The 25127-nt window shown below is 38.2% G+C and overlaps 1 protein-coding gene across 11 annotated transcripts in view; it reads right to left on the bottom strand.

Moving 5' to 3' along the window:
* Positions 1–22169, bottom strand: part of ctbp1 (C-terminal binding protein 1) — a 36422-nt gene extending 14253 nt beyond the window's left edge. For 2 of the 11 annotated variants that reach the window (XM_084429931.1, XM_084429938.1), the window contains exons 1-3: positions 22088–22136; positions 21867–21982; positions 6972–7126 (exon numbers count right to left, since the gene is read on the bottom strand). In XM_084429931.1, coding sequence (XP_084286057.1) covers positions 6972–7109 — 138 coding nt within the window. In that variant the 5' untranslated portion in view covers positions 7110–7126; positions 21867–21982; positions 22088–22136. Of the gene's footprint in view, positions 1–6971; positions 7127–9047; positions 9204–10548; positions 10895–19254; positions 19368–21866; positions 21983–22087 lie in introns of those variants that run through there. The other 9 variants (XM_084429934.1, XM_084429930.1, XM_084429935.1 and 6 more) reach the window with 8 other exon arrangements.
* Between the last annotated feature and the right edge of the window lie 2958 nt (positions 22170–25127).

The following is a 25127-nucleotide window of genomic DNA, read 5'->3' on the forward strand; positions in this document are numbered from 1 at the left end:
AGGGCAAAAAGTCTAAATGATTTTTCCTAACTAAAAGAAAGTGCAGTGATTGATTGACACATTTTCACAGTTGACGATTTGAAGAGACAAATATCACTTGATCAGTCACAAACGTACTTATTTGATTAGTAACATAGAAATAGTGCAGAACCTTAAGGCCTGGTTTCACAGACAAGGCTTAGATTAAGCCAGGATTAGGCCTTAGTTCAATTAGGACATTCAACTTTTTCCCCGCCATTGACGGAAATTTCGAGAAGGGTCTGGCTGCAGACCTGGCTGCACTTGCACTCTCAGACCTGCACGCTCAGATGCCAGCGCTTCCTCTGCAAGTGACGTCACTTGCAATCGACGCGTAGTGTGGTTCGTGTCGGATTGAGAACAGCTCCCAATCAATGTCGTTCAAAAATTGTTTCTGTAAGTATATACATATAAATAAATATATATCGTCGCTGTCGTTTTGTCTCCTCAAGATTGAAAGTCGCAAGATTTAAGAAATCCTCGTCGAGCAACACGTAAAGCAAGCCTTAACTCTGATTTTATCTGTGTTAAACTATGATATCAGTTATTGATGTATTTTAAATGTCTACTTATTACTAGGCTTATTATAAGTTTATATGAAGTTTTAAAGCGGGGCTCAGTAACTTCGGGATTTCTTCGCTGTATTCTCGCTTTTTGCTCGCAGGTTTCTCTCTAGAGCTCCCCCCACAGCTTCGGAATAGATATTTGACAACACTGTTGTAAAAACTCGTTGGCTATTCTCAGACACCAGAGGCTAGTAGATCAACGACATCAAAGCAGATGGGACATTCTTTAAAACGTCTTCTTCATTCGGGTTCGGACAGCGTGAGGGAGCGCAATAATGACGGCATTTTAGCAGATTTCTTTTGGCCGTAAAGCAATTGTTTACATCGCGAGACCTGATATCACACGAGACTTCCTGACGCGGCGGCCGGTGGCCCGCCGCCCCAAAGTTGCAAGTGCGTATTTTCCGCTCACGGGCACCAGGGGGGTGCGAAACGACCATCATTCAACCCGAAATAAGTAATATAACCATTCCAATGACTCCGAAGCTGTTCAGTTAAGGTAAAAAAAGTTACTTAGTTCACCTTTAAAATGTATCTAAAATAATACTTGAATTGAATTAAATGTTTTGGATACCAGCATTAAATTATTGTTTTTATTTTTATTTTACTGACTCGAAGTTGGCACTGTGCATGTAAAATACCCCAAGTAGCAAGGTTTTAATTTATAGGAGAAAAAGGGTCTGTCTACTGGCGCCAAGTAAGTTAGCCTATCTTTGGATAACTCTGTCTCTTTTTTAGACAATAACGAGTGAAAATAGTTAGGTTAGATACATTTGAGTAGGCCTGTTTTGTTAAAAATCGATGCAATGCTTCGGTGCAGAAGAAAGCGAGTGAACCACTGAGTTAAGTTTGCGTGCAGATTAGGCTAATTTCCACCTATTACAGCCTAGTCACCTCATCGTTTTTTGTTCTGCTTCACTTATAGCTCTTAAACCTTTAAAATGGAGTTTAGGAAGATTTATGTAACCACAATCATTAGATTTGAATAGCTCTTAAAGCCTTATCTCTTGTCAAAAGGCTGAACGCAACCGCAGACTTTGATGAACACTGCTGGCAGCAGCGACGTCTGTGTCCGTACCATTCTAATCAATGACAGCGTAAACTCGTATCTCCCTGCTCCCAAGTCATAAATCTCGTAACTCCGATTAAACATGATTTTGGGGAAATGTTGTGTTAATATGCCGGGTTTTTTTTTTTTTTTTCTGAAAAAATAAATAATATAACAATATTTACTGCTGGAAACATATTTCCGGTTAATTTGTGTCGATTGAAAGTGACGTCACAGGCAGAGGAAGCGCTGGTGTCTGAGAGTGCAAGTCTGAAAGTGCAAGTCTGAGGCCCTGTCCCAAATGGCACACTTCATATGCACTTTCGGTCTTGTGGACTTACAATGGCTGCCGCGTGCGCGTGTCCGTTAAGTCTGTGAGACCGCAGGGTGTCCCATTTGTCATTTTAGGCCTCAGAAGGGTGCTCGCGAGCGCCCCCTTTGCGGTCGATATGCGCCCCAAGTAAAAACTCGTTGGCTTCTTCATTCGGGTTCGGACAGCGTGAGGGAGCGCAATAATGACGGCATTTTAGCAGATTTCTTTTGGCCGTAAAGCAATTGTTTACATCGCGAGACCTGATATCACACGAGATATGCGCCCTCGATGCGCACCCTCGGGCTCCGCAGCAGACTTCTTCCCGACAGTCAAAGCGGGATTACGTCACGAAAGTGCGGACTCGTAGGAAGACCACGAGTGCTTAGGGTGCCATTTGGGACAGGGCCTGAGAGTGCAAGTGCAAGTCTGCAGCCAGACTCTATTGGAAATTTCCGGCTTTCTGTGTTTTCACTTTTATACAGTAGGGGGCGCTATTACACATCTTCTGAAAGAGTACTGAATCTGATCAAAACACAGAAGAAGAAGCAGAAACAAGCGATAGCATATGTAAATTAACGTGATCATCAACATTAAACAGAATAAATCAAAACTGCCTAATGTTATTGAATGAAATGTTGACCCAGGACAAGTTTTGATCATCATTCTGAATCTGATTCAGACGTAGTCTTTGACAAAAATGTGATTTTCTCAGCTTTTTGCTCAAAATGTTGCTTACCCATACCCATTTTCAATTGTTGATCAAAAAGAATGCATTAAGCTAGAATAAAACTTTTTTTGCTTGAAAGCAGAGAGACTGTATTCTGGGGGCCATGAAACTTTTGTGAAAATGAGCAAAAATGCTGGCGGGGAAAGAGTTAAGTAGCTTTTATAAACGTTCCTTAGAAAAAAAAAACATGAACTCTGAACTATTTTTTATTTCTCAAGAACAATATTTTATTTTTTATATTTTCAAATGTGCACAATGCAAGTTATTTGAAAGCTGAATGAAACTGGCACGAGCCTGCAATGCTGTGCATATTAATGCTCATTATTAACACGGACAGCGTTGCAGACCTGAGCCAATTTCATCCTGGCCAAGAAAATTAAGCTATGAAATGAAATTAAGTGAAACTCCAGGTTCTACACCTTCATACGGGTAAACATTAGACCAGATGAATTGAAGTCATTACAAAAGATTTCAAAAGAAAAAGAAAAATGCGTCAAACATAATGTAATGTAATGAATGTAATTACACAATGTGTGATCAGATCTTTAAATGGCTGCATTGATGCATAACAGATTATTCAACTGCCATTTAAAGATCTGATCACACATTGTGTGATTACATTACATTATGTTTGACGCATTTTTCTTTGAACAATTCAGAAACGACAACATATTATTTGAATTGTAGAATACTTTACATCATGGTGGTATTAAACGTACTGAATTTAACTCATGCTGATTTTAATCAAGATCAATTCAGCTGCGTACCATTGCAAAAAATACTACCAAGATGTAAAAATACTTTACAATGAATAAATAAAATGGAAGATGAACAAAACGTGGTTATGAGGTTGAAGCAATGATAGCAATGTTTTTCATATATATGGTAATGAGAATGTGGGGATGCGTTTCATTGTCATGAGATAATATGCGCTTCAGTGATCATGTTTGTATGTGAATCTGATAAGGAAAACCCGATGTAGACTCTTTGAGGACAGTAAACGCACACACTCTACGCCTGCGTAAAGAGTAATATTACTCATGAGTTTCGTTTCTGCTGATGACCAAAAACAAGAGCTACACTGTACAACTTCACTAACAAAGGGTTCATGATGATTAATCAGTTTACTTGAAAACACTTGACTATGAAGGTAACCTCCTTTTCAGACCAGCACGCCCATGGGTGACAGATGGGCGCAAACGCATTTGCTATTTAAACGACATGGCGCTGGACGTGAAAATGAGAACTGCGTCAAGCAATCAGTGTTGTTTACGAGCAACAACAGAATGAGATTTTTACATTTAACTGCACAATTTCCATGTCACTTTATCACCTGCTAATTGATTTAGCATCTTATCAGAAGTTCTTTCTCCATATGAAGAGACTGTACAGTTTCTGTCCATTCAGCAGTGGGCGATTAAATAAGTCAAATAAGGAGGCTGTTTGCAGGTTTGTGGGAAGGGGCAGAAAGCGAGTGCCATCTGTCTGTGCAGGCCTGGGGAGTGTTCTTAGAGAATCAACCTGGCAGCCGCCCAGAACCACACAAAACATGCCAGAATCAGCACTTCGGCAGGAAACAAATGCGGGCCCTGGCTACATTAAATGTCTGAATGAGCATTAAGGCATTCAGAGGGAGCAAATATTTATATATGACATGGAATTAAGGGAATTGTGTTGAGAGGGAATGGTTTATGGATGGTCTTTCGTGTGTAGCCAGTCGAATGAACGGAGCAAATGAATTTCATTTAGGTTCACGGGTAGTGTGAAAGAGAAAACCATCACTGACAGCAGCAAATCAGGTTTCCTCTGTGTACGAACACATTATCAAACGGTGCACTTGCTCTTGTTCCAGCCAGTAGTATTTTTCAGCATTTATTCATCTAGGTTAATGTTGATTTCTACATGATCTAATACATTTTCAAGTTGTATATTTTAACGTTGAGTAATGTCTTATGAACAAACATGAATTAACAATGAATAATAGTATATTTAAATGTATTCTAAATATAAACAAAAATGTACTAGTATAGGTACATTACCATTCAAAAGCTTGGGGTGGGTAAGGGTTTTAACATTTAAGGCTGCCAATAATTTTATTAAAAATACAGTAAAATTGTGAAATATTTTACCATTTAAAATAACTGTTTTCTATTTAAATATATTTTAAAATGTATTTATTCCTTTGATGCAAAGCTGAATCAGCATCATAACTCCAGTCTTCAGTGTCACATGATCCTTCAGAAATCATTCTCATATGCTGATTTGCTGTTCAGACAGTTGTGCTGCTTCATATTTCTGTAGAAACTGTGATACTTGTTTTTCAAGATTCTTTGATGAATAGAAAGCAAAAAAAAAAAAAAAAAACACAATTTACTTAAAATATAAATCTTTTATTACATTAAAAATGTATTCACTGTCCATTTTGATCGGTTTAAAGGGGACATATCATGCTAAATCCACTTTTTTAGCCCTTAAATGCATTTTGTTGTATATTTGGAGTGTTTAGAAGTACAGAAAAGTTGAGCATTGCAGTTCCGCTTTATATAGACCACAAATGTATGATTTATATGTAAAAAGGAACGATTTAAAAGCATGATATGTCTCCTTTAATGCAGAATATAAGTATTAACTTAAAAACAAAGAAACTTCCCTAGATAAATAAATGCTGCAAGAATTGTTGTTCATTGTTAGTTCATAATATATAATTGAACCTTATTTTAATGTATTACCGAATTTAATTTACAGGTGCACATTTCTTTCCGAGACACGACACTGGAGTCATTGACACTGGAGTTCATCGCTGAGAAACATGTCAAACACCATTCGTAATGATTGACAAAGAGCAACGTGTTCTTGTTCTTTCACAAGGAAACAACATGACAGATCTAGGTTTAACAAATGCTAAAGAAAATGAATGATCAATGGCTGCCAAGCAAGAGACTGAGAATGAAATAAATAAATCACATGAAGTACAGCTGGTAGGATGGCTGTGCGATTTCATCACGCTACCCAGTGAATTCATCTACAGTAATGAATCATTCGACTCATTTCTGGCAGAATAGCTCACAGACTCATAAATATTACCCCATTGTGCAATATACTTCTTTAGCCTGTGAGATGAAGTGCTTTTTCCATGTAACAAAGCCAAAGAGGCTCCATCATATCAAGCCAGTGGGATCTATGATAAATTGCAAAACCATTCTCAAACATACATTACATGATATATTAATCTGTATGAACCAGTGATGAAAAAATACCACTCCATACAGTAATAACTACACATGAACAGCATTCACAATGCATTTGACTTCTGTGACGTGACATATTCCTTAGTGAAATAGTGGGAATTAATGGCAAGCGTTTTCCATCTTCCGAATTCTTAATTTGTGGCCAGGATTTAATGAAGGAGAGAAATAAACACAAGTTTAGTCTGGTTGTACTTTAGAGCTGTGTGATTATTGTAATTTTAGAAAATTTTATTTCGATTTTGGAGTATATCGGAAATATCGGAGTTAAAACTATACCTTCCCTCCCTAAAAGCCCAAACTTAAAGGGATACTCCACTTTTTTTGGAAATAGGCTAATTTTACAACTCCCCCAGAGTTAAACAGTTGAGTTTTACCGTTTCTGAATCCATTCAGCCGAACTCCGGGTCTGGCGGTACCACTTTTAGCATAGCTTAGCATAGATCATTGAATCGGACAGGACCATTAGCATCTCTCTCAAAAAAATGACCAAAGAGTTTCGATATTTTTCCTATTTAAAACTTGACTTCTGTAGTTACATCGTGTACTAAGACCGACGGAAAATGTAAAGTTGCGATTTTCTAGGCTGATATGGCTAGGAACTATTTCTATATCAAGAAACTTTGCTGCCGTACCATGAGTCCAGCAGGCGTAATGATATGACACAGCGCATTTGATTTAGGCATCCATCTCCCGTGAACGCGCGTCGACCGTTGCCGGAAGCCAGTTATTTTCGTTTATAAAGTTTTAAATATGTATATTTTTACGACAAAACCGCACGGATTACCCTCAGAAGGCCTTCGTTTATCCCCCTGGAGCTGGATGGATTACTTTTGTGAAGGATGCATGCACATTTTTGGGACTTGAAGGAGTGGACCCCATAACTTGACATTATAACCACTGAAAGATCTAAGACATTTTCTAAAATAACTGAAAATGTGTTCGTCTGAAAAATGATTGACATATGCATCTCGAACGGCTTGAGGGTGAGTAAATCATGGGTTTAATATCATTTTTGGCCGAACTATCCCTTTAAGTGCTACTGTACAGTTACCTTCTCATGGATCTCCTGTGTGGACTGGGCATCACAGAAGGCCACGGTGGCCACGTCCTTCAGGATGGGCATCTCCACAGTACAGTCCCGGCCGTCCAGCAGTGCCACCAGAGGACGAGGGTGCATGGGCCCATTCATTATGGGAGGCCTGATGCCTGTAGAGAGTAATAAATCACATTTGTTACATGTCCTGAGCTTGTGTTCAGGTGTGTTCATTTGGTCTGCATAAGCAAAGTGAATTCACCGTTCTAATATCAATCTTTCCAAATGATTTGGCTCAAAGATAAACACAAATATTGAATGCCAAGTTTCAGATTCTAAAAATAAAGTGCCTCACAAACACAGAAAAAGACAACACTGTGTATTAGCAGCTGATTCCTGTTTTTATTGCTCAATATTAAAAATGTTTTTCACGTTTTGCAGCTGCTGTTCAGTCACACAGAGAGCTGTTGTGGGTTTTATATCCACTCGTAAAAGACACATCAAAAGGACTAATGCTGCTATTTTACTGAGAACAAGACCTTTCTTACATTTAAATGTGCATTGCTTATTCATTCAGTTGATTATATGTATCTTTCCGTTCCACTGCGCAGATGACCAGTTGCACTGAAGAGGAACATTTGTCCAAAAAAATGGCTATATGATAACAGAATTAACTAGGCTGTGATGCCTATATACTCAACCAGACACTTGATATCAAACACTTAATAAGATAACTGACTGATGATGAAATACACAAGTGCTCATGTGAAATCAGCTTTAAAGGAAAAACAATGAATGAATGATCTTAATGTAACTGCAGCTGATGTAACAGATGATGATGAATAATAAAGACATGAACACCTGCCTTATCCCAGTACCTCAAACTGTTCTGTTTTTAAGCTCCTCAACATTTTCAGTCCTACGTTATCATTTTACTGTGATAAGCCAATATATGCCGGCAGATTTTTGAGCCAAATTCCCATTACAGACCCACATGCGTTGCTTCTACCATATAAAAACCACTCCAAACGTGCTTATCAGCGGTCAGTCGCCCACTCGCCATTGATGTAATCGAGTCAGATTTAAACCCTTTGGAATAAACTTCAAATATGTTGAATTAAATCTACTGTTTAATACTAAACCACTGTTTTTTTTTCTATTAGCCTACAGCATTCTCAATGCTATATGGGAATGCAGTTCATTCACACATAAAAAAAAAAAAAGTACACAATCTTGTCTTTGTATCTGATTTTCACATATTTTTGCTTTCAGTAAATATTTGTAATGTTGATTCATCTCAGGACTGGTTGGTTGGGTCAAATCCCTAAAAATATTATAAATGGGAAAGACACTTCCAGGACCAAGGCTGCTGAAAAAGTGGGCCGTCACTGCTGCGCTGTATTGACATTGGCGACAAGTCTGCTGCTTGGCTTCATTCTGCCTAGTGTCAGTGAAAAAACATCTACCGACAGACAGATAATCAATTTATATATGCATACTACCGTTCAAAAGTTCGGGGGCGGTACGATTTTTGAAAGAAGTCTCTCTTATGCTCACCAAGGCTGTATTTTTCATAAAAAATACGGTAATATTGTGAAATAACTGTTTGCTATTGTAATTTTTTTTTTATTCCTGTGATGCAAAGTTGAGTTTACTCAGCATCATTACTCCAGTCTTCAGTGTCACATGATATGATGATTTGCTGCTCAGGAAACATTTCTTATTATGTTGAAAACAGTTGTGCTGCTTCATATTTTTGTGGAAACAGTGATTCTTTTTTCAGGATTCTTTGATGAATAGAAAGTTCAAAAGAACACAATTATTATTATTATTTGAAATAAAAATTATCGGTAACATTAATGTCCTTTCTGTCAATTTCGATCGACCCTTGCTGAATAAAAGGCCTAATTTCTTTCAAAAATCTCTATGAGCCCTATCTTTTTTTTAATGATACATTGACAAAAGTATAATATGTACACCTGTGACCTCTCCCAGTCTGGCAAGTGCAGACATGGTGTAATCATGTCCAAAAGACACAGACACACCCACACACACACAATACACACGTTTATGCACAAACAAGACCTAGTTTACCTCTGTGAAAAGATCCCTTGCGTTCACGCATCCGTTTCCACACAGAACCAGCTGTTTTCTCCATTTGTAATGAAGGTGAACTTTTACAACCATAAATTATGTGTTGGTGACATCTAAACTATCCCGGCAGGATCCGGTTATCTTGTAACACAGCCACTGTTATCTCCCTTTTCTGATTAGGACAAACAACTGCCAACAACATGCAATAGATGCTTCCAAGCACACATAAAAAGCCCACAGCTCTGGGATCAAATGCTACAATGAAGAAAAGCATGACACATTTTGCTCATGAGAACAATCTTTGACTTTCTCCGTCTTTGAATGTAGCTAGGTGAATCAAGAATCCTGCGTTGGGAAAAAAAAAAACACATGGTAGTTTCTCGCACCATTTTATCTGTCAAAATCCCTAGGCGCTCTGCTCATATTGCCCTGCCCCGAGGGCGAGCTGGATCCGTTTGAATTAGCCAGTTCATAGCAACAAAAACCAACAGGGTCAGTCACACATAGCGTCTAAAGACCTCAACTGCCCACAGGCGATAATTCAAGCTGACATCCCCCCCCCTTTGTTGTCTTCTGGTGAAAATGAAAGCCAATTTCAAATCCCAACCTCACGTTCACGGTGTGAAAAGAACAAAACCTGTTTTTGATGAAACAGTTTTGCTCGTCACATGAGTGAGCTGGGGTGAATCTTGGTTTTTTTGGTGTAATTTGTGGAAAGCCAATGCATTGTTCTCATCCAAGATTTCCTGGAAATGTGCACTTGGGAATTTTCTTCAAAAAGATAGAAAGGGAGTCACTAGAAAATTGTAATCATTTTTTATCTGTATTTAACTTTCATTACCCAACCTTCCTAATCAATCAACCTAAAAATATGAAGTATTTTCTTGTACCATCAGATTAGGAATATCTCCCAAACAAATATGTTTGAATTGTTTATTTTAAGCAACGGCATAACTATTTCAATGAAATCCTGAAACACCCTATTCTTCCTAAGGCTAAGTATTGTCGTTTTTGGACTCTTTTTCTTTTGAAGAGAGCAAAATTAGGAAGTAAGTCAAGGCCGGAACTGGAAGCCACATTTCCACTGCACAATGTGCGGGAGGGCCATAGGAGAGAGAGAGTCATGTCCTTGCCAACCCCTCAAATTTTCCAAAGGGGATAGTGTGTGTGTGTTTTTTTTTTTTTTATCTTTCGAGCTCAAGAAGATTTATGCAGTTAATAAAGCGAGCCATCAGAGGTCCGTAGCCCCGGCACTCGGATGAATATTGTCTTTTGCAACAGAAAGCAGAAAGCAAGCAATTGTACTCGGATGAATGGCTGAGATGAAAGATAATAGGAAAGAGGGAAAAGCGGAGCAGAGAGGAGGGGAGGAGGAAAGGAAGAGGGGGAGGGGAAGCCAGAATACTGTACGACAGCCGAACGAACGCTCAAATATTGGCACAGATATCCGTACAACACTTTCACGTGTGGCCCCATGCAGAAAGGAAAGGTAAACGTTTACCTAAAGGCAAGCCTTTGTTCAGCAAATGTGAGCTTCCCATCTCTTAGGATCCGCCGGAAAAACGAGCGTGTCTCCTCAGCAAGGCATTCACCAAAATCCTCAGCATATGGCGGCTACTTCAATTTTCTTATTCCTTCTTTTCTGTGAGTAGCTAGCTTAAACACACACACACGAGCACGCTCCCACCCCTCCTTGTCTTTCTCTTTCTCTCCAACTCCCTCTCTCCCCCCCCTGCTCCCTCACTTTCTATTTCGACTCTCTCTCTCGGACAAACACGCATGCACACACAGAATGCAAGTGTCACTGCATTTATGGGAGTGGGAGAGTGAGAGAGAGCGAGAGGAACGAGTGTGAGGTGGCTACAAGAAAGACTGAAGAGGAATGGGGTGGAGCCTGGGCTCGCACAAAATTGATCTTTTGTTTCCTGAGAGGGGGCAAAAAAAAAAAAAAAAAAAGGAAAATTGTGCAAGAAACAACATGATGGAATGGAAATTTGGGTGTGTATTTCCTATTGTTAAAAATGTTATTGTTTATGATTGTATTAGAATAAAAAAAAAAAATATTCGCATTTTTGGTCACATCCAACTGTAGATGACTACTCGTACTGTCACATTTTGCCTTTGTTTCACTTTCATTTTCATTATTGACATTTAGGGGCTGTTTACACGACACCGTTTTCAACTAAAAACGTAACACTTTTTATGCGTTTTGGTCGTTAATTTACACGACAACAGCGTTTTGGGTGCCTGAAAACACCATGTTTTGAAACCAGGTTTCAAAGTGGAAGTTTTAGAAAACGGTCTCCGTGTAAACAACAAAAACGCAAATCTCGGAAGAAAATGACGCCATGCACATGCGCATTACGTGTTCAGTCTATAGTGTTTCATCGCCATCTACTGGTCTGGCAGCAGAATACAGCGTTTTAGTCGTTTTCGCAGATCCGTGTGAATGGATTGTTTTGACAGTGGTGTCGTCTGTACGCGGAAAACTCAAAGGAAAAACGTATCCGTTTTAAGCATATCCTTGTCGTGTAAACGTCCCCTGCCCACGCGCAGGTGTCACTCATTATCAATCACGCCACCGGCCTCGCGCCGTTCTCTCAAGACCCTCGGCCTCGTCCTGCTCGCCACAGCAACCAAACACAGGAACTCGCTACAAATACTCACAACGCAACCAAATACAGAAACACGCAGCAAATACTCACAACTCAACCAAATACAGAAACACGCAGCAAATACTCACAATGCAACCAAATACAGAAACACTGCAAATACTCACAACTCAAGCAATTACTGAAACATGCAAATATAGAAACACGCAGCAAATACTCACAACTCAAGCAATTACTGAAACATGCAAAAATAGAAATACGCAGCAAATACTCACAACGCAACCAAATACAGAAACGCGCAGCAAATACTCACAACTCAAGCAATTACAGAAACACATACAGAAACACACTGCAAATACTCACAACACAACCAAATACAGAAACACACTACAAATTAGGCTACTTCACAACACAACCAAATACAGAAACATACAGAAACGCGCAGCAAATACTCACAACTCAAAGCAATTACAGAAACATGCAAATAATGAAACACACCTCAAATACTCACAACACAACCAAATAGAGAACCACACTGCAAATATTCACAACTCAAGCAAATATAGAAACACACAGCAAATACTCAACTCAACCAAATACAGAAAAGCGTTGCAAATACTCAAAACTCAAGCAAATACAGAAACACGCTGCAAATATTCACAACTCAACCAAATACAGAAACACACTGCAAATACTCACAACTCAACCAAATACAGAAACACACTGCAAATACTCACAACTCAACCAAATACAGAAAGACACTGCAAATACTCACAACTCAACTAAACACATAAACACACAGCAAATACTCAACTCAACCAAATACAGAAACACACTGCAAATACTCACAACTCAACCAAATACAGAAACACACTGCAAATACTCACAACTCAACCAAATACAGAAACACACTGAAATACAGAAACACGCTGCAAATACTCACACTCAACCAAATACAGAAACACACTGCAAATACTCACAACTCAACCAAATACAGAAACACACTGCAAATACTCACAACTCAACCAAATACAGAAACACGCTGCAAATACTCACAACTCAACCAAATACAGAAACACGCTGCAAATATTCACAACTCAACCAAATACAGAAACACACTGCAAATACTCACAACTCAACCAAATACAGAAACACACTGCAAATACTCACAACTCAACTAAACACAGAAACACACAGCAAATACTCAACTCAACCAAATACAGAAACACACTGCAAATACTCACAACTCAACCAAATACAGAAACACACTGCAAATACTCACAACTCAACCAAATACAGAAACACTAGGGATGCACCGATTGGGAAATTCTGGGCCAATACCGATACCGATGTTTAACATAACAACTTGGCCGATGGCCGATGCCGATGTTTTTTCTTTTTGTTATTTATTCCTTCTTTTGTGCCATGGAAACATACAAGTCTTTCGGCTCTTGATCACACTATCCTAGAATGAGCACAAATTCAATCAGACCAATTTATGAAACAAAAACAACCTTTAATGTCACTTTCTGGTTGACATTACCTTATTTATGACAAGTTCTTTTTCAGTGGTTATGAGGAGCAATATGAGAGAGAAATTTGGTAATCATTGTCTGACCCAACAAAAAAACATTATAATATTCATTTTATTTTTCGTGTTCGCATTTATGAGGGAAAAAACAACGTGTCAGTTCTCTGTTACGGACGTGAGTGCTCTGAAAGCGGCACTAAAAGACTGCTTCATAACTTTCACAGAGACCTCAAACAGAACAGCTGCCTTTCCTTAAATTGAATTTCGTTTTGAATTAATTATATCTTAATTTTAATCAATGTTTCATGAACCAATTGCCTGGATTTAATAAATAAGAATTAAATATAGCTGAATCACGACATGGAGACTCACGAGCTCTGATCGGAACAAACCCGAACCTCACTGTCTGCTGAACTTGCGCAGAAACATCAAAATATAACACGTTTTTTTTAAAATGGTTTTTAAAACGACACTATTTTAGCACAAATTATGAGCTTATTGGTGATTATTATTTTTTTTTTTATGTTTTGGGTGGGCCTGTTGAAAAGTGGGGCCGTGCCTGAGCTACAGGACATCGTCTTTCAAAACATAACCTCAACCAAATACAGAAACACACTGCAAATATTCACAACTCAACCAAATACAGAAACACACTGCAAATAGCCTACTCACAACTCAACCAAATACAGAAACACACTGCAAATACTCACAACTCAACCAAATACAGAAACACGCTGCAAATACTTACAACTCAACTAAACACAGAAAAGCGCTGCAAATACTCACAAGGCAAAGACAACTCACCTATAAGGTCATCGACAACACCACTGATGAATAGACATTGAACAATAAGCATGTCCCAGCCAGGTTTGACACTTGTTGGGGGTCCCCTGGAAACATTTCTGTTGTGGTTTGTGCTATTTGCAGCGTGTTTCTGTATATGGTTGAGTTTTGAGTACATGCAGTGCGTTTCTGTATTTGGTTGTGTTATGAGTAGGCTACTTGCAGCACGTGTTGTCAAACTGATGAAGATGTTTTCTTAATTTGCTGGTGTTTTTTCTATTTGCATGTGTTTTCTTCAGTTGCAGCGCGAGGAGCTCTCTCGGTCACCGTACTTTTTACCACTTTTACCATGTTTTTAAAAAGTCATTCTAACTTTTACTTAATGAGTCATTTGCTCAATGGTAGAACAGATTGAGCAAACATCTTCAGCTGCAACATGCATAATTTGTCAGCTGATTCATTTAGATAAACTCACAATCCTCATCAAAGCTATGATCAAGTCATCTTCTTTTAAGTTGACACTGGCCACATAACCCATTATTCAGTACTATGCAAATTTGTCAAAGGGCGTTTGCATGTATCATATGCATGCTGCTGATTACCACATACCTCAGTTTGTAAAAATGAACAAAGGATTTTCATTTACAGTATGCAAACTTACAATGGAAGTCTATTCTGGAGGCTTAAAAGGAGTAATGTGATGCTTTTTTGTTAAAGCACTTACGCTACCGTTCAAAAGTTTGGGTCATCACAGTTTTTATTTATTTTTTGACACATTAAATAGATCAAAAGTGACAGTAAAGACATTTAAAATGTTACAAAATTTCTATTCCAAATAAATGTTGTTCTTTTGAACTTCATTTATCAAAGTATCCTGAATTTTTTTTTTATCATGGTTTCCACAAAAAAATATAAAGCAGCTCAACTGTTTTCAACATTGATAATAATAAGAAATGTTTCTTGAGCAGCAACTCATATTAAAATAATTTCTGAAAGATCATGCAACACTGAAGACAGGAGGAATGATGCTGAAAACACAGTATTGCTGGTTTTCCTGCATTTTTAGCAAATAAATGCAGTCTTGGTGAGCATAAGAGACTTCTTTTGGTAGTTCCGTACACAGAAAAATTGTATTGTTAATAAAGATGCTTTTAAGTGGAGGCCACTTCCTTTCTAGTATCCTTCTGTTATCATGCAAAAGATAGTGTTCATTTAGTGTGTCATGACATGAGATAAAGGATTTGATATAGCAAACAATGTTAGTAAGCAATTTTACCACAATAGTCTAATTTTTTAATGCTCAAGAATCTCAAAAGTTATTTGCTGAAATACGATCCCAAAACATTTTACATAATAAATAACTATTTAGTTAAAACTATGTTAAGAATATTCATACATTAGATACAATGTAGATATAACTAAGTTCATACTTTAGATACTATGTTATAATGTTAAGAATATTGAGTTTAGATACTATTCATAACTAATGAATGATAATACTGGCATCAGCGCAAAAACAGCTTTACATTATGAAAAACTTTAGTCATTACATCATTATTACTCTGGAAATGTGTGGTTAAACTCCTCAAAACTACACCGCTCCCATTAAAATCAACAAAGCTGCCTACACTGGAAGCAGTCGCTTGCTTTTGCGGAGTAGATTACAGTTTTCTGCTCAGTCTGGGAATTTATTAATTACACCAGGCATAAACCAGTTGTATAAACGGTATAGCTGAATCTCTCAAACACCACATGATCCAGCCCTATAGTGGCTACTGGCTATACTTTCAAACGATGTTTATTTGAACGTTATCCCAGATCAATATCTTGCCTCAAAGACTTCCACTGCAAGTGCATTACTGCACAAAATATTGAATTATTACAAGCTGTATAAGCTCTATATTGTCCTTAACTATTTGTACTGAGCCCCAAACATTATTTAATGCAGGTTCAGTTTCTTAACTGATTCACATAAAGGTTTTCCTTAACATGAACTGTTAAAACATACTATCCTCTTCTCATGTAGCCTATTTAATGAATCGCTGAGTTTTCACAAACATTTATCAGTTAAATCACACTCCACCTTAAGGCTATGTATGTACTGTAGGCTATGTTGTGTGGCGTACTGTACTGTATTTCTGCTAGGCCTCTGCTACAGTACGTTAATAAAAAGGCAGTCTGGGAACACAGACATACTGTATCTTGCGTGTGTGCGCTCCAGTGGAGAAGTCAGACAGATTGGCACTCATGCAGAAGAGCCCCATTCTTTGTGAATTCATTAGCTCTGGTCAGGACCTCAGGGGACCGTTGGTTTTGGCAAGTGCAGCACAAAGTATGCGTCACGTATGCGATCCGAGTGCTTTGGCCACATTGAATAAGCTGGCTAATCATGCCTCTTCCATAAAACGCCACTCATGCATTGATCCAGTAGGAAATTTTATGGAAAATCCATGATTTGTTCACGAAAAGTCAGGTTTAACTAACTTCCAATTAACCATTAAAGTGGTGGTTGATTATGATTTCACTTTTCTAACTTTAGTTTGTGTGTAATATTGCTGTTTGAGCATAAACAACATCTGCAAAGTTACAGCGCTCAAAGTTCAAAGCAAAGGGAGATATTTTCTTTTAAAGAAATAGCTTTTTAAGGACTACAAAAAACGGCTGGTTGGGACTACACGACATTCCTCCCGAGTTAGTGACATCATGAACCCCACAATTTACATAAACCCGCCCCCTGAACACGATTTATAGATTATCAAGACAGAATATGCTAATTAGTGACTAGAAGATTACACATAAACTACATAAATCCATCAACTAACCATTCAGAAATGTCCTGTTGCATTCTACATGTCACTTCTTCTTGAGTCTCTCCTTCATTGTCTGACTCTGGTTTGAACATAAAAGGCTAAACGTTTTTGAAATTTTCAGTGCATGTCTGTGTGAGGTAAAAGGACATGAGCTCTTGAAGCTCCGCCCCCTGTGTGCGAGAGCAACAGCTCATTTGCATTTAAAGGAACAGACACAAAACGGAGCGTTTTGCTCACCCTCAAAAAGTGACAACTTAACATGCTATATAAAAATATCTGTGGGGTATTTTGAGCTAAAACTTCACATACACACTCTGGCGACATCAAAGACTTATTTTACATCTTGTGAAAAGGGCATTATACCACCCCTTTAAACTAAAGTAACTAGTTTTATTACTTCATAATATAACATTCCAGACACCAGGCGACAGATAAATGCTATCTAACGAGCTATGACACAACCTAAAATCTGTAAAAACAATTATCGTCACACCTTACAAATTCGTGGTACAACTTGTTCTCTAAACAACCCTTGCAAACAACTTTACAATAAGGTTTCATTTGATAACATTAGTTAATGTATTATCTAACATAGACTAACCATGAGCAATACATTTAACTGTATTTGTTCTTTGTACACGTTAGTTAATAAAAATACAGCTGTTCACTGTTTGTTCATTTTACTTCATAGTGTATTAACTAATGTTAACAAATACAACTTTTGATTTTAAAAATGTATTAGTAGGCCTAAATGTTGAGATTATCATTAACAAAGATTAATAAATGCTGTAGAAGTAAGGTTCAATATTAGTTCATGTTAACTAATATTGTAAAGTGTTACCCTATACTTTAAAGTCACCATGAAATCTAAATTGACTATTCTTATTTCTGTATGGAATATTGCAGTATTGTAAATGATTTATCCGTGCACATCATCATGTTTTATTTACTTATGTGTCTAGTAATCTTTAATCAGAATAACTTCCCCTCCCTCTTGCAACATCATCTCTTCTCTGATGATGTGTTTACTGGTGCGAGGGCGGGACAACCTGTCACCAGATCCACCAATAGCAAACCACAACCATCCAATCAATTCTCAATGGACAAAATCAAGCCCCGCCCTACATTTGTTCTTGTTCGAGAAGACATTTCACTCAGATATACATCACAATATGGAAGAAAAGACTTGCGCAACTTCTGTTTCATGCCGACTTTAATGTGACTTAGGAAAGTCAAAATCTTCTTAATAAATAGCTGGTCAATTTTGCCACTACAATATATTTTCTCTAAAACCAACTGGGCATATTTTCTCCTTGTAAAAGAGCGCAAGGACAGAACAAGGTGAAAACCAACTCAACATCAAACCGCACATCCACCACAGTCAAATCAATTCTGAGCCACGGTAAGAGGACAGCTGGGAAAAGAACCTGTCAGAGGACACAATCAATGATGAATGAGGAATATTGCAACTGGCACCGGTGAAAAGCTCAAAAACCTGTAGACAATAAAGGAGAGAAAAATAGAGGTGGGGAGAGGCAAAGAGCATAAGAAAGATGCCCCTGAGAAAGATTACGCTGCTTTAGACACATACTGCTGATGCCGCCTCCCTGCCAGCACACACACACACACACACACACACACTGCAGCGTGGCGAATGGGTAAACTCCCTCACATAGCCTATCTTGAAGGGAAGAGTGTGCACGGATAACATTTCCCTAAATAAATTCAGTGTGACTGAACGCATCCTATTAAACTTGGCTGCAATCGGGGAGTGCAGAAGCAAGAGAATTGTATTAAAACACCCGCTGAGACCTAACAGTCCATTATTAGATCAAAGTCCATTAACAGATTGTATCTATGCAATATCTACATGGTGAACGCCAGAAAACAGGCATCGATTCGATCAAGATTACTCTCTCTTGGAGTCTTGGCGCAGCTGGTGCTGTGATTCAGTCAAACAACAACAGACAAAATTCTACAGGATCCTATGAAAGCACTCGACGTTCTGCTCTGCTCTGCAACTACAGACAAAACAGACACTAAACATATGACCAAAGGAGACTGCACACATCATAACCACTTAGTAAATACAAATTATACATTAAAATATGACATTAAATCAATACAAATTAAACACACCAAAAACTGACTGAAGGGCAAGTGACATTAAAGCAACACTAAAGATTATTTTTTACCTTAAAATAATGTTTCCAAAATTGTTTCAGTGGTTCATCAATTCATAACAGGGTGAAAGGCACTTCTGCACTCGCTTTGCGGCCCTATATCTGATATAACCGCACTATGCAAGTTTGCCAGATCGGGTAGCGTTTCTGTAGTTCGAATGAGACATAAGAAACTTCAAATTTGACTTGCTTTACGGCAAGCGTTACAATAGTCATTATTTTGTTTTTCTTCGTTTCTGATGTCGAAATACATCATACTTTTCGTAAAATCATGCAACATACTCTTACCTTGTCTGTGGACATCGTTCATTCCAAAGCCGGTGCTGGATATACAAATAGCGTATGTGCAACAGTAGGCTAAATTATTTACGACAGCGGTAATGGACAATTCCACTTCCAACCTGTAGGGGGACCGAAGAGGAAAAGTTCTTTAGTGTTGATTTAAGGGCCGGATTTACTAAACAGGGCAAATTAGCATGTGAGCGCAATTCCAAAAAAGCGCCAATAGGAGTGGAAAGTTCTGTGCGTGATCTACTAACGCCGTGCAAATTAATGAACGCAGACGCAGCCGGATCATTTCCAAAATGACCAACACAATCTACCAAGAGCAGCAAAAAATTAACGTCTGGTTTGAGACATGCTTATTTGGGGCTTTAAATAATGGCGCAAGTGCCAGTAATTTGACGAACGCAAACCTTAGTAAATCACCATGCGTGATTAATTTAAATATTCTCCTCCCATACATTTTGCATCTGAAAGGGAAACTCCTACAAATGCATATGCAATAAGGTCAGCCTGCAAAAAAGCCTGCCCATGTCTTTTCAATGCTAATTTTCCCCTTTTCCACCAAAAAAGAACTGGTTCAGAACTGGTACTGGTTCAAAGTTGGTTCAAGTTTGGTTTTCCACTGACTAGAGAGCCCAGCGAACGACGTCGTTACGTCACTGTGTACGTTGCCATAGGCTACATCTTAGCTTTCCTAGAAACGCTTGCACCAACTTCAAGCATAACAATTACAATGTTGGACTACATCGTCTTTCTGCAAATGTTTCTCCTGGCTTTGTGATCCTATATTGGGGTCAGAAGACGTTTAGAACACATTTGTGCTGCTCGTCTGGATTACTACAGACACAGGTTACATTCGAGAAGAAGTTCGACAATAACCCCGCCCCCAGCCCCCGACGTAAGCATGACGTGGTAAAAGAACGGTTCTAGTCCAGTAAAGAGTTGGTGCCGCTTTGGAATCAATTTTCCTGGCCGAGAACCGGTTCTTTGGCTGTCGAAACACAAAGAACTGGTTCGCGAGTAGGCACCGGCTCCGAACCGGCACCAGCACTGCCTTGGTATGGTGGAAAAGGGGTTTATGTGTCTTTAGTAAATCCGGACAGTAGCAAAAAGAGTGTTTGCAACCAAAGTAAATACTTTGAGGAAGTTGATATGTGGTGTAACAAGCTAAATTCCCTCTAAATCTATTGTAAAAAGATTTTTGTAATTCTTGTATAATTATTATTCATGCCATTTTTATGACCTCATATTAATTGAGACTATGAAGCACTTAAGTTGTAATTTTAAAAACTCATTTGTCACACCACAGGGTGGTAAAAAATAGAATGATTAAAAGTTGTGAACAACATTACAGCGTCAAAATTACTGGCTTTCTCTTATGCATCGTATTATGGAGCCCCTAAGGGGACATGGTGGTGGGAGGAAAAATAATAAGTTAATGCTTTTTTATAAATAAATAAATAAATAAGGTGGAACTAACTATTACTAATAGGTAATGAAAATGAATGAGCTGCAGTTTAGACATTCAGGGATGTAAATGTCAAGCACTTTCACAGCCCAATTTGATTTTTATATAGGCTATTAACTTAAGTTTAGCATGTGCAGGATGATGATTCATTAGCCAATGTGTTATTATAGGAAAATAAATATAAAAATAGGCTAATTTAGTTGTAATAGAACAAGATGTAAAAACATTTAAAGAAGCCATCTTACCCCACTACTGGCCCCCTATCTGGGGTCCTAAACTTTTACAGAATAGCCTATATAAATTACATTTGATATAATTCTGATTCACGTTTATATATACATTTTTAAAGTCTCATTAATGTAAAGTACTAAATCAACTATTCTATTTAATATTGAATTTTGACAATTTATTTGAATAACTGAGTAACCAATGGCAGACCAAGTAGTTATTAATCTGAAAGGTACAATTATTCTGTGACTTATGTACAGACATATGAATTCTTACATATTTAATTGCCCATATTTTCATTGAAGATAAGTCATAATAGCAACACTATGAATGCAAATTTACTGATTTTACTCAGCTACCCTATAAGTTTTAATGAAGGCGAAGGTGTCTGAAATGTACAACTAATTTATGGAAATACTGAATAATAACCCTAGTAACAACATGCCGCTTGAGGCCTTCTGTGCCCATTCTGCAGGGTCATCTTATTTTACGTCAGAATAAAAACTAAAAATTTTGCTCCACAAATCTAGAAAACATGAATGTGTTCACAAATCCCTCATTAACAAATAGACACAAACATGTTATATTCAACATAATACAATGTCATAGATCACTATTTTCCAGAGATACAACATTAAACTCCAATGTGTTTTCACTGACTAAATCACACAAATGTTGATATTAAGATGTAATGACAAACATAAATTAGATTTTGTTCCAATTCACGTATGCATGACTGGATTCTGCAGTTTTTACATCTCCAATACTAAATCGCTTATACAAACCCTTAAAGTTTTATAGATATTGTTGGGTTTTTATTTACCACGTCCTAATTCCAGCTTCGGTATCTCACTTGTTGCCGCTGTTTAAAGGGAATAATGATTCATTTAAAATATCAAGTGACTGTGAACACACTTACTCTCAAAGTAACCCGAACTCTCCCACAGTGTTGACAACTAAGTGCCCTTAAATGCAAGTCAAGTGTGTTAGCTAGGAAAGCCACTCCAACGCCAGTCCACAGCCGCGTTCATCTGCCTGACAGAAATGAAAAGCGCAAATGAAAACAGGGCTCTATCAGCGCGGTTTGACAAGCACACGCACCCAGGACAGCTCAAAGAGAAAAGCAAAACAATCACAAACCTTGCATCACCCGCTTTGAAGGCTAAAGTCCCTGAATGTGCCCGGGATTCGGGTAAAACATGCTACGAAAATGTGACCAATCAGGGCCGTCTGACCGGTGAGGCAGCCAATCAGGGTAGGATGCGCTTGGACGAGAACCAATCATATCGAGACTCATTGCTCCAGCGGACACCGATGGGTGGGGGAGGGTTTAGTCGCATGCTCGTGCAGGAAAGAGAAATGTGAGCGCGATGTGGGGTGAAAGTGAGAGTGGAGGAGGTGAAGGGTGAGAAAAGGGAAAAACTTTTTTTTTTTTTCTAAAATAGCGGATCGAACTGAAATACATGATTAATGAGACAATAAGCAAAACACGACCCACAACTTTTCCTACCATTAGTTTATAAAATAGCAACATTTCCATTTTTTAAATAATGAAGTATGAAGGGGTACACACTTAATGTAATATAGCTTGAATAGATGTACCCCTTAAACCCAGCTGTCCTCAGACCATAACTCAATACTTCATATATAAAAAAATAAATATTACAGGCCTTTACATTTTTTATACGATTTTACAGTGTGCGTACATTTTGTCAACATTGTCAGCTATTTAAAAAATTAAATGAAACTATATATAAAAAATATCCGCATAATCAAAGCTATGTTTTATCTTGAAGGTCTTGACAACTCATTTACAATGAGGTCAGTATTGGTGCTTGTGAGTTTTATACTTTTTCATACTTATATTTTCTCTGTCAGAAAACTTTTTAATTTCTTATGTGACACGTTTTGTCCTCGGTTTTGTAAGGTCGACATGAAATGTAAGTTTCAATAGTCTTTTCTTCCTTATTGTGATGTATATCCGAGTGAAACAGCCTTTCAAACAAGAACAAATGTAGGGCGGGGCTTGATTTTGTCCATGGGGAATTGATTGGATGGTTGTGGTTTGCTGCTGTGATGTCATGTGAGTGACACGTTGTCCCGCCCTCACAGCAGTAAACACAGTTTCAAGAGAGAGGGAAAGTTATTTTGATTAAAGGTTACACACACACAAAAAAAAGTGAACGGATAAATCATTTATAATAAATAATAAATCTTAGTCAATTTTGATTTTATGGTGACTTTATCAGAGAGGTGTTTCAGCTTGATGTTTGTTCTCACACCAATATTTAAAACAATCAAGTGTATTTTTATTTGAATATTAAAAAGATTTAAACTACAATGTTATTCTGTTCTGTTCATCTTCCAAACATGAACGAAGATATTTTAAGCACGTTTGAGCTTCCGTTTTATTAATATATTATACACTATTGTGCGATTAATTCTCTAAATAATTAAAGCTACACTGTGTAATTTTTTTAAGTTGATTCTTTGCAAAAAACACTTTGTTCTTTCAAAATGATATGTACTCATTAATGTGTAATTACTTATACCAACTAATCAAGTATTCTCGTAAGCATAGAATCTGCCAATCTGCAAATGGCGGCAGCCATGTTGCGCCTCCATCTTGAAAATACATTAGCCAAAGAGGGACATACCTGGAAATTCAAGCTTCGCCTTTCGCGTTTTGACACTCAGTGGCACTGTGATGAATGCGAGGGGGAGATTACTCGCGACTGCCGGCAGATTTTAAATAATATGGCCGCCGTAGGAGTTAAAACGCCCTCGGAAAGGGAGGGGCTATAAAGTAATATTCAGTTGGTAGTCATAAACAATTTCACCGCTAGATGGGAGAAAATCCTACACAGTGTAGCTTGTAGCTTCAGTTGAGAGCGATCTGCTGTGACGTCAATCAAGTTGAATTGTGGGATATAGAGCTGCTTGAATTGTACATCGCAGTCGACTCGCTTCCTCTGTCAAAATCGAGGGGACGTGGGTCTGTTCCATAGGGTCTGTTCATATAAACTTCCATCGTCCACTTCACGAAGTGGCATGTACTTCAAAGTGGATTGGAACAATGCCATTGGGTGTTTCTCAAACGGAAGGCTGCATCCTACATCGCTGAAGGCTATTTCAGTTTGAAGGATCTTAGGAAGGCAACCTTCATTTTGCGTCCTTCACTCGGCCTGTTTTGAAGGATGCATCGGATGTATCCTTCACGGCCTTAAATCACCCACAATCCTTTGCACACATTCCAATTCACGAAAATAAACTGACGGAAAATGAGTTGGTACTGAGCTCGTCTGCGTTTAATATGAAATGTAAGACAAAAATAATGTTTTCGGACATGAAAAATGTCCGAAAATGTCCGTTTTCGGCATTCGGTTAGAACTACAAACACGAGTGAAAAGTGTTAAAAAACTACAGACATGGAGGACGCGCGAGTCTGGCGGTTATGTAGAGAGGTTTAGATAAAGGGATTTGAGTGATTAATTATCATTATCTAACCTGACGAAAATGTATTTATTCAATGTGGTCTACATTATATTGCATCTGCAGATGCATTGTGAACTTTTGTAAAGGTACGTTTAGCCATTAACTTTTAAATGCATCATTATATTCATATTGCAAGCATATGAGGAGAGTCTCCGCATGAAAGACCCACGACTGGCAGATAAACGTGCAAATACATTTCTCTCCTAAACGGTAGGAAATTAAATTAGATTGAATGGAGGATTTTAACTGTGACAAGATGATTGACAGGGCAGTTTGCGGTGACAGGATGCACGCGACAGATCTGTCCGTTAAGTAGTATGTCCCAAAGCTTGCCTACTCTTTTGCTACACACTCAAAAGTATGTACTTTTTCTTCACAAAAAGAGTACATACTTTTAGGGACGCAGCAATGATGTCACCGACGCGAGCGCAACCATCAAACACGTCCGTCTAGCTCGTGTTTACATAGAAAAAAGAATGGAAAAGTAGCGCAGTGGAATGGAAAAACCGCGTTCTGTGTGAACGGCCCCTTATGATGGTGAGGAAATAATGACAGAATTTAATTTTTTTGGGTGAACTTACTAACCCTTTCAGGACACATCTATGCACCGCCACACTAGGAGGCAGTAATGTCCAGTCTAGCTTCGTTGCCGCAGTGAAGACCAACGCCGAGAAGAAGACGAACA

This window comes from Rutilus rutilus, assembly GCF_951802725.1.
Source record: "Rutilus rutilus genome assembly, chromosome: 14".
Lineage (NCBI taxonomy): Eukaryota > Metazoa > Chordata > Actinopteri > Cypriniformes > Leuciscidae > Rutilus > Rutilus rutilus.